Source organism: Callionymus lyra, chromosome 15 (assembly GCF_982586985.1).
Source record: "Callionymus lyra chromosome 15, fCalLyr1.hap1.1, whole genome shotgun sequence".
NCBI classification, from domain to species: domain Eukaryota; kingdom Metazoa; phylum Chordata; class Actinopteri; order Syngnathiformes; family Callionymidae; genus Callionymus; species Callionymus lyra.
The window spans coordinates 24,073,690-24,084,917 of record NC_141832.1 but is presented as its reverse complement, the minus strand read 5'-3'; the positions used below and the strand labels follow the sequence as shown (position 1 = coordinate 24,084,917).

The following is an 11,228-nucleotide window of genomic DNA, read 5'->3' as shown; positions in this document are numbered from 1 at the left end:
TTTGTCTTAATGTTTTTATACGAAAAAGTAAGATCCCAAAAACGGTAACTCGAGAAAACCTTTTATTCGCGCGAAAGGACATTTTTTTCAGGCTCCAATTTCACAGACAGGACTTGTTTTTTTTTAGCGCAGACGAGCGTCGCACCGGCGGTCCGTCCATCCATCCAGCTGCTCCAGCCTCTGCAGAACTCTCTCACACACGCGCGCGTGAGAGAGAGAAAGGGAGGAAGAGAGAGAGAGAGAGAGTGAAAGAGAGAGAGAGAGAGAGAGAGAGAGAGAGAGAGAGACGCGGGTCCCACGCGGTTCTGCTGTAGAAGTCAATGAATGTGCGCCTCCTGCCTTCTCCTCCATCCACCCGGGACAGGAATAACGGGGTACCGGGAGCACTGAAGCACCGCGGCGGGTCTGCGCCCCCAGGATGTGTGGGTCCGGCAGAGGCAGCAGTGGAGAATCCGTGGGCGCGATCAAGACTGGATTACTGTGATTCAAGTAGTAGAAGAGGGGGGATTCTGAGCCGTTACTGTGGACACTGTGGGAATTATCCATCGCCCGAGGTCCAGGGGTTCGAGTGTGGGCACCCTCCATGCTTCTACACGGGAGACAGGAGACTGTTGCAATGTCATCTCGCACCACTGTTTTGGATCTCCGTGGAAGGAAGATGCTGTAAGTACATGTCATCTTCTTCCATTCCTCACCAGCACCATCCCCGCTCGTCGCCTTCATGCGCTCTGCGGTGTTTTTTTTTTCTCTCTCCCTGCCATCCCCCCCCCAAAAAATGAAAAGTGATGAGTGAAACAATGGGCTTTTAAACTGCAGCAATGTGGCAATAAGATTAAATACTTGCAGTTCTTTTATTTCCACACGCCAGGAGTCTTACATTGATAATTCATAATTCATACCGCTGGCGCAGTGAGAGGAGCGCAGGGCGCTTCAAAGCGCACATCAACACACTACACCCCAAAAAAACAACAAAAAAAACCTCGTATGAACGTCACATCGAGACACTTTTCTTCTCGTCCCTCACACGAGTCACTTACTCATCGTTTTTTTCTGCGCAAGTGCATCGATGGAGAAGCGGGTTTTGGAGAAGAGGCTGGACACCACACTGCGTCTTTTGATCACTCTTCTGGCACAACTTCCTCTCGTCTCCAGCGGACCCGCCTGCGCTATATTTAGACGCGCATAGTGTTGAGTCAACAAAGAAACCAGGTCAAAATATTGGTCTGTCACTTCCTCAAAGGTGTTTCAAAGTGACCCCCCCACCCCCCCAACACTTCACTCTTGTGTAGTAGACTTAGCGACAGCGACGCGTTCCACCAGCAGGGGGAGCAGTTGCATTGTGCTCCACGTTGAAAAAGGGGGGAGATCCAAATGAATTTACATTTCCTCTGCCTCTCGACTGTTCTCGGGAATCAGTCACGTTGTTGAAGCGCAGTTCTCTCATTACACACTAGCTCTCTCTCTCTCTCTCTCTCTCTCTCATGGCCGTCTATTGCAAAGGCGGCAGCCCGTGGAGGGCAATCCATATTTTTTTGACAGCAAAAAGAAATAATGTATTAACCTACTACAACCCCCCATGCAGATTACAACATCACTCCAGCGTTTCTTCATGGAGGGGAAAGTGGGGAGAGTGAGCAGCTGGATGATTGGAAAGCACAAAACAATTAAAAAAAATGATCATCCTGTGTATGCTTCCATCTTAAAATCAGATTTAATTGGCTTTTTGACTTCTGTATTTCTTGGTTTACGTCAGCACTTCATTGGCATAGTTATCTGCGAGAGCATATCTGTTCTTGGCTTAAAACTACAATGACATTACATATAGAGAAGAAGATGTCTCGTAACTCCTCAAATGAAGCAACACCAAAGAGATTAAAACAAGTTCCACGAATTAGGAACTATGTTGCCTTACAAAAAAAATAAAAAAATAAAATGAAGATGCATGACTTGGAAATCAAAGCTCGCCTCAGGCTGGTACACATCCATCATCATCAACCAACTTGTATCATATTTTTCATTACATTTCTTTGAAATCTAGTGCTTTTTGATTTAATTTTTAAGATACATTTACACTGTATAAGAGAAGAGAAATAGTGGTCCTGGCCTAACACATTGATCATAATGATAAAAATGATGACTTGGAAACTTTTTTTGTGCCACAGTCTAATCTCGGCAACAATCAGCTCACAGATCAGACACATGGAAATTGTTGGATAAATTCCTACCAGTTAAAATTCCTTTTGAAATAGCCCTTTTGAATTGACTCAGAGATGAGTGAGCATGTCATAGTTTCAGCATTAACTAACTGTACAGAAACTTAAATAGGTTAGAAAATACTCATTCAATTACAATATTAATTGTATAAAGCAGTTTATTCAACAGTTTATAAGAATAAAGTACGGTAAGACTGAAATACAACACAGTTTCTCTTCTAAGGACTTTGTAGTCCTACATTATTGCTTCTTGTTTCCCATTAATCTCTCATATATGTCTACATGCAGTTCAATTAGAGATTCAAAATTGTCTGTAGGTGTGATGATGAATCACAGTCTATCACACAGACCATTTATTCAACCGTTTTCTTTCCAAATTCAGACGCTACAAAAAGGCTTTACGGATGGAAATTGTCACACTGCACTGAACTCCCTGAAAATCTCTCCACCTCTGCCCTTCTGTGTTGACCAGAGCAGTTCCCTGACCTAAAAGACATTTGACTGAAACATCAGGCCAAAGGTGTCAAACTCTGGGCTCAGGTGTCAAATTTTTTGTGGCCTGCGGTGGCTGAACATTAAATTCATGACGTACATAAAGATACGAAAGTTCTAAGCTTCCAATCTTACCAACTTCTCTCAGCCCTGATATAAAGTAATCTAGCTTTATCGATATGTTCAAACACCCCAATGGGTTAGAATGGTTAACTGGTTAGCTATTGATAGTCACCTGGGTTACAATAAAAAGAGCTTGTCAGAAGCAGGAACATTTATTTTTGACTGTCTTATTTGTTTATATAATGGCTTAAAATTGGCTCTACCAGAGAGGTCCTGTACACGCTGGGTCAATCTTGTGAGAAGCAAACGCGAGGCCTACGGTGATGTAAGATGTGTTTAGAAATAAAGTTGCACAACTGATGAGACACTGCCGAGTTTGAATTTAGCACATGAGCGGTAGGTGTGTGTGGGGTTCGTGGAAGGAGGGAAACATGGCCAAGAAACAAAGAGGGCAACATTCACCATCCGTTATATAAGAACACTAGTGATCCCACTACCTCGCTGGTCGCGCATTCTCTTCAAGCACACGGCTTGAGATATGTGCAGTGGGCAGACAACATGTTGAAGCTTGAGTGCTAACAGACGATTACTTCCACTGGGCTTCTCATGGGTGCTCATGCACACGTCAGGGCACATGCAGCAGATGGCACGGGCCACCGAGGCAGTGGGCGAGAGAGACTGACAGACACGAGGGAATGAAGAGGTGAAAGAGGCAGCGATGTCTGTCGTAAAGGCATGTGTTTAGGTAGCCCAGTGACTTAGTCTTGTACCTTCTTGACCATCAATAATGTACGAGTGAAAAGTGCTTCAGAAGCCAAAGACGGATGTTATCAAGATTCACTCAGTTAGTTTGGGTCAACTCTCAGTCCATGCTAAGGTTTAGCTTAAAGACCCTTGGCTTACGTGTGTTTGTGGTTTCCTTGAGCGTCGCTTATTACCCTCTTTAAAAAGATCTATCTCCACATGAGGTATGTCCAGGGGGGGGGGTTGTTCTGGGTAGGTTCTGGACAGGGCCAGATGGAGAGCTCTTCACTATCGAGTCTTTGAAGTCAAGTCAACAGAAAGAGCACAGTCTGGAGGAAGTCCCTGATGACACTTTGTGGTTCTTGTTGTCATGACCGCTGTGTAAACTCTTAATAGTGAAGATTGGGAAAGAAAAATGCATATAACTTTTAAGGCCTTTTCTCAAATGGACCTTCTTTTCTTCATTCAACCTTCTGAGCCCATGTTGTCAGTGCTCTTGAGAGAATGCAGAGGTACACAAAAATGTTCTTAAAAAAATTACTTTTTAACTTTCAACTTTTTATATTAATACTCCATGCAGGAAGAAATCTGCACTGGATTTTGCACACAATCTGGAGAAACTGGGTCATTTTCCAACACAAACCTTTTCAGTAACTGACATTTTAAATTATGTATATCTGAATTATGTTAAATGTTGTCTTATTTAAAGGGTTAACTCATGTAAAGCAACTAATGGGAAAATTAAACTTTTTTGACTCACTCACATTTTTCAATAAGTGTTCCTCTCCAAGATGCAGTATGTCCCTCATCATGACCATGTTTTGAATTTATAATTTAAAATAAAGTTCTTCCCCGTCGGAAAAAAACAGGTCCTGAGAGTGAAGCCCATTGTGACATACTAATGGGCTGTTAATAAAATGAGGTTGGTGATTGACGTCGCACTGTGACCAATCACAGCATATCAGGTGTGGTTATGGTAAACAAGATTTTATTTCCAGAAAAACTAAAATCTTAATCAGATTCTCTCAATGAATCTCAGTTTCCATTTATTCCATTCCAGACACTCAAATCAACACATTATTTTCCAATTTTCGGAATCTTATTAGAGTAATGTAAGAATAGAAAGTTTGGGATTTTTTTTAGATATAGAGATTTAGTTGCTGCTCAATTGCTAGTAGTATTTTAATGACTATATTGACACATAGACCTCTTTAAAAGTATTTTATAATTTATTTAATCTTGAACCACAGCACACGAATACATCAGATCAAAATTTGGATTAGGAATAAAAATAAAAATAAACTAATAAAGAAATCATAAAACATTTAGAATTCTATCATTCAAGAAACGGCCTGGGTCATCAAAAGCTGCTTGGAATCAGTCTAACTAGACTATACAAGACACAAGAACACTCATAATCAAAGAACTAAACCTTCAAACAAGGCTTCAAATGACAGCAAGTAGGAGGGTGATTGTAATGGTGCCCAGGACAGTTTGTCATTCTTGTCTCTCTAATTGATTGCTATTAAACAAATATTGTTTTTGTGATAACATCTGCATTTGAAGAAACTTGAAGTAAAATGAACACTTCACTTTACTTTATTAGACCCTCAAAATATTTATGACTTAATTGGACATAATTTATTTAAGGACTTCTGCGTAGAATTCCTATAATCAGTCTCTTCACTTCTATAGTTTAGGTGTTGCAATCTAAGTTTGTCTTAATATGTCCTTACTGGTTCATTAAATAGTAATACTAATATAAAAGGGAGTTTTTATTCATCCCTAACTTAGAATACAAGATTACATATATTTGTAGTTATTTCTGATTATGTGGCATTTGAATGCAGCATCATGGATATAAAGGGAAACCGGTGCTATTTTCCAGTCACAACACGTGATTGAATTCCTGATCACTTTCTCGTACGAACACACTGAGAGCCTCATGGACACAGCGCTGGAGTGCAGTATCCAGATGGGATTGAACGAGTCATACAATATTAAGGTGACTGTGCTTCAACCCAGAAAGTATGTGTGTACACAGCCACACATGTGTCCTCCAGGTTATTGCATAGTAAAACATACATCCTTGACTATTCGCGCTCATACCGAATAAATAAGTCATCTACATTTCAAGTAATGCAGGGAAAAAGACCGCAGTGGTAAATTAAATGCTATTGGTCGTCGTGTAAAGATAATGCAGCTCAATTATTGATGCGTGTGAAACCTAGTTAGGATGTTTGGTGAAAGTGACGATGGGAGATGAGACGCCCGATACATGTGTTTCAGAACGTAGGACTATGTTGAAAAAGTAAAGTAGTTTGCCTAAATAAAAGTTACTTTAGTGATGTATTTCGTCACATACCGGACTGATGGTCTGTGATCTTCTTTCTAGCTTCTGCCATGACAACTCTATCAAAAACAAACTTGTTTATGAACGCTCCAGCTGATCCACATTCATGTGAAGCTCTCAGAGATCACAGAGGCTGATCTTTACTGCTTAAACAGTTTCAAAAAAGACAATAATATGAGAATCTGTCAAAGACTTTCTTCATCCAGATCACATTGAAAGCACTTGAAAATGCCTTTATGTTAAACACTTTTTTAGTTTTTTCTCACATATCTACTAAGTTGTGATTCATTGATTGATATAATGACACCAAAACCAGTCAAACACACACAAGTGAAGTGGAGTTTTCACTAGACTAGGGTCAGCTTTGCTAACAGAATCTCAGCTTTATTTAATGGCGGTCAAATGCACGATTCATGCACGTTGAGCAACATAGCATACTGAGAATAGATCCTTCGCTATCATATATTTTGTGTTTTTCATCCTGGACTTTCATGTTCAGGAGTTGGATTTTCTGTCCTGCAGAATCAACCTTTAGCTTATGTTCTTATATTCAATTAACCGAAGGGAATCAATTTGACAAAGAGGGCAACTTTCATAGCTCTCTAGATGTAGTAAGATGACAGCATCTTGACAGGGACACTAAGAATCCATTAGACGTCGGCGCTCTCTGAGCACTGGATAGAAGGAGATTTGGGTGAATCATCCCCAGGTCTGCTTCTGAATTTACGCTCAGGGGTGACGAGTGTTTCTTCACAGCGTAGAACTCACGTGCATCGCTCGGATGGCAATTCTCTCAATTTCATCACAAAATGTGACTAATCATGTTTGGCAGAAAATGATCTAAAAGTCTCTTCGTCTCTGGAAATAAAGCAGTTTATTTTTGATTCTCTGCTCAGACAGGCCTTGGCAGCGATGCCAGAGACGATGATGAAAATGGTAATCTTGTCTACCTAATTTGCATGTCCCTTTTTGTCTGCACTGAATATTCAGGAATTTTTGGCAACAACATCCAAGTATTGTGCAACTGTATGTTAATAAGAAATGTGAATGAAACGCGGCGACCTAGTGAGCGACTAGAACACTTGTCCGAATGAACTCAGTTGAATCAGTTAAATCGACTTTTTGTTCTGGCTTCCTCCGTGATCGTGTTTTTTTATAATTTATAAAGTTATAAGCAAATGTCTAGTCGACATATTTCATATTCATTGGAACACTTTTACCTTCAAGCACCAGTTCTATTTACGACCTTTGATCTACTTTTGAGGAACTGCTATAAAATTGAAAATATTTTATTAAAAAAAAAATGTTAATTTTCCATGACAATCAAATTGAATTTCGATCATATACAGGTTTATCTTATCTAACTGTATCTTATATACACCTCAAATCCTTCATTTGTGTATAAAATAAGCATGAGATTGAAAACATTGTTTTTGGCTTCCCCCAGTGTCAGAACAGGGTAATTACAATGTCGTGGAACGTCTGTTGCACCCTCACTGCATGTGTATTGATTTACAAAACAGACTAGTTTTCTGTCGGTTTCTGGTTTTCTCTTCATGATTGAGTCTCTCAGTACTCTGACTCAATGTTGGAAGGAGTTTGATGGTCACATGACACTCACTGCATGTTCACAGAGTTCTACTTAGTTCTGCCAAAATTAAAACAATACTTTTAATTAACAAACTATCTTCAAATGTTACTTAGTGCTTCAAAGACCAAACATCTCAAGGCAGATCTTCCCAAAATGCTATAAAGACTTCATATTGAATATGTTTTCAGACTTCGTTTACATAATGCAACATGCATTAAAATATATATTTTATTCATCAACATACAATCTCGCCACAGAGAGCTGATGTTCTTTCACCAGTTTGTGCTGCAATTGGTTTTCCCACATGGTTTACTTTGTAGACCATTCTATATCTTTCTAAAGTAAGATTTAAAGTTTAGGACAGACAGTTTTTAACTCTTGTGTTGTCTTTGGGTCAAGGTGGACGACCTCTCTGGCTTCCGGAATTACATATACAGTGTTGGAAGCCGTTCACCTCGACCACGATACAACAAAAACATGTATTCGGACCACCGGGTCCCCTTGACCCAGATATAAGAGATATAGATCCAAGGGTTAAATACTTAAAAATGTCTCGCTTGTCTTCCATTTCTTTTTCCATATAGTTCCTTATTATCTTTCGTTAATATGTATGTTTTGGCTCGCTCGTGGTTCTTTACCAACAACATATGTTACACTTTTGTTGACAAGTTGACCCTGTGTCCCACAAACGTCTGGACTAAAGTTTGATAAATGGCCAAAATCGTCGCATTAATCACCCACCAATGGGCTTTAAGGGGGACACAGAGACCTGCGGATGTGTCGACCACATCCATAAATCATTCCAGTGGAGATTGACACACATGTGGCCATATGTTTCATGCATCTCTCATTTTCTCCTGCTAGTCACCATCCAGAACTATGTTTTATACATGACACACACATACACACATGCATCCTCACACACACACATACACTTGGAGTGCAGATCCAAATCTGGACATATCTGCCCCCAAACAAAGTCACACAGAATCTCTTTGTAGACATCAGAGGGATGTTGAAATGACAGAAACGAGAAATAATAGAAGGCGTTAGCATTAGCATTTTAATAACTATGTGTCCGGAGGCTTCAGATGCTTCACAGGAATGAGCCTTTACACCATTAAATAAGATTATATTCTGTGATCTTCTCACCTCCCACATCCTGGACAGATCAGAGAGAACAACACGGACGCTTTTTTTCTCACAAATGAATCAAGAGAGACACAATTCAAGCCGAGGCCGGACTCGTAACAACATGCTATTAACTCGAGAGGAGGATAAATATGACGTGAGAAGAATGAGGGGAATGTGTGTGTTTACGGATGAATTCTCAATTATTATTTTCTTTACTGCTCATCCAGGTCAACCCATCACTCACACATTTGTGCCACTTATGGTCACACAAATGCTTGTATTATTGAAGTCAGTGTTTAAGTGATTGTGATATTTAAATGTGAAGTACAAGACTTAATAATCGAGCGTCTCATCTGTAATTTGGAAAATCTAAACCTGTTTTCATTCTTAATGATAACTTGAAGTCGTTACCAACGGTGTAGAAGCGTAAACCTGTGGTTCGCTCTTCCTGCTATTACCTTAAGTGTTTTTGCTGAAAAAAAACAGATATTGTTTTTGAGTGCTCTCACCGACTGGGTTTCCATGACTGAAAGTTTTCAGTGAAGGTTTTTCTGTGTATCTTATTTTCTCACATGTATTTTAACATTGAAAAAAAATCCAAAGAGCCTCTTCTTGAAAGCGTCGACCATTTCTTAAGGATATTTGTAAAGTAAAAGAGTGTAATTTGGTAGCAGCTTCTTCTTTGATGAAACATTCATGCAAACCTTTCAGTGTGCTGTGTCTTGTTTACACTTGCAGCAGGAACAGTTCTGAGTTCTCCATTAGATCATCTTCACTTTCATTAGGTGTGAAATTATGTGGAACTGAGGCACTAATTAGAAACCTCTGTTTATAAAAGATCTGCTGTTTTTCTTTTCCCTCTGTATCACTCAGTCTCTGCAGTCGTGACCAAAAGTGTGCACTTGTTAGTCATCTTCCATTTTCCTCCCTCACCGCATCTCCCTCTCAAGGCCATCTCCCTCCCTCAAGTTTGATGTACTTAAAATGCGACGAAGAGGAAATTGAATAAAAGTGGAATAAGCAGAATGTGTGGGCTTTCTAAAGCTGTGAAATAATTTGTCCTCGTGTCTCTCTCTCTTCTCCGGTCTCACATTGTTTCTCTTCTCTTGCTTCACTCTGTCTTCTTACAGGGGATGAAGTGGTTTTGCAGAATGTCCCTCATCGACAAGAGAAGTAAGAGGAGAAGGAGCTGCAGTCGCTTCGACAACGGGGTGCTGCTCTCCGTGGCTCTCCTGACGGTGGTGACCCTCATCGCCAAGCCGGCGTCGGCCCAGAAGCAGCGGGCCGGCGGGGGGTCGGAAAAAGTCCCGGTCCTGAACATTGCCGTGATCCTCGGACGCACGCGGTACATCTCGGACCGAGACATCCGGGCACTGTGGAGCAAAGATGAACCCATCGACGTCAACATAGTCTCGCTGCTGGTGAACGAGACCGACCCCAAGAGCATCATCACTCACATGTGCGACCTGATGTCCGGAACCAAGATCCATGGTGTGGTGTTTGGGGATGGCACGGACCAGGAGGCCATCGCCCAGATTTTGGATTTTATTTCCTCGCAGACGCTAATACCCATCCTGGGGATCCACGGTGGCTCGTCGATGATCATGGCCGACAAGGTATGTGGACTTTATTTCCCCCGAGCATGTCTACTAGTGATGGGCTGATGAAGCTTCATGAAGCAGTGTCATGTTGTTTAGAGGTCAGTAGGTGGCGCCATAGCTTTAAAAAGGATGTGATGTTTTATTAGAACAGTTGTTCAAAACAAAGAGAAATAGTTCAGAGACTGCCATCTAGTGGGCTCTGTGATAATGACACTGTTTCATGAAGCTTCATCAGACCATCACCAATATCTACATATGTAAAAAATAGCTATAGATTAACAGTTAAAGACGCACACTTCTAAACAAAAACTGGCTGTTGGTTGGGAAATCACGTTTTGTTAAAAGTATGTCAAAACAGCCAGTTTAACAAAACTTAGATTATCTCAAGCCTTTTGAATCACAGACAGAAAGAAACTGTATGTGCTTCCCATGCTTGATTGGTTTCATTGATATTAACATTTGACTAATATACAAATATATCCATCTACACTGGAAAAGGTGTCTTGATGATTTCGAAGACAAAGCCACTGCTTTTGCCAAGTATTTTGCGAGCCTAAATAGGCCATATTCACCAGCCCCCCCGACCAGCTGGACACTTGTGTTCAAAGCAGGTCTAGTTAACTGGCCCCGAGCATTTTCTGGTTCTCAAGCCGGTGATGAGTAAAAACCTGCAAACCAGCCTGACCCGGTCTTTTATGTTCCCAAACCTGAATACGTTTTTTGAAGGTGAAGTTTTTGAATAAAGTGATGTAGAACCATGATAACTCTTATGCTATACGGGGTGTCTTATTATCTGGTTCTTGGTGGAATGTCATATCTTCTTTAGAATGAAGACATTCTGTTGTTCACCAGAAAATAAGTTTTATGTTTATTTCACATATTTACCGTACATCAAGGTAATAATGACACTGCTAAATGCACCGCCGCCGGAATGCTTAATCAGAAATAACAATAATAACTAAATGTTTAGAAATAACCATTGTGAGTTTGTAATCTTAAAACAGCGTTGAGTCCTCTGTGCCCCAACATTCTCTGTA

The 11,228-nt window shown here is 40.6% G+C and overlaps 1 protein-coding gene across 1 annotated transcript in view; it reads left to right on the top strand.

The window, feature by feature from the left end:
* Positions 1–323: 323 nt before the first annotated feature.
* Positions 324–11,228, top strand: part of grin2aa (glutamate receptor, ionotropic, N-methyl D-aspartate 2A, a) — a 115,891-nt gene continuing 104,986 nt past the window's right edge. The window contains exons 1-2 of the mRNA XM_087810147.1: positions 324–663; positions 9,721–10,206. Of these exons, the coding sequence (XP_087666273.1) occupies positions 9,724–10,206 (483 nt within the window). The 5' untranslated portion in view covers positions 324–663; positions 9,721–9,723. The remainder of the gene's footprint in view (positions 664–9,720; positions 10,207–11,228) is intronic.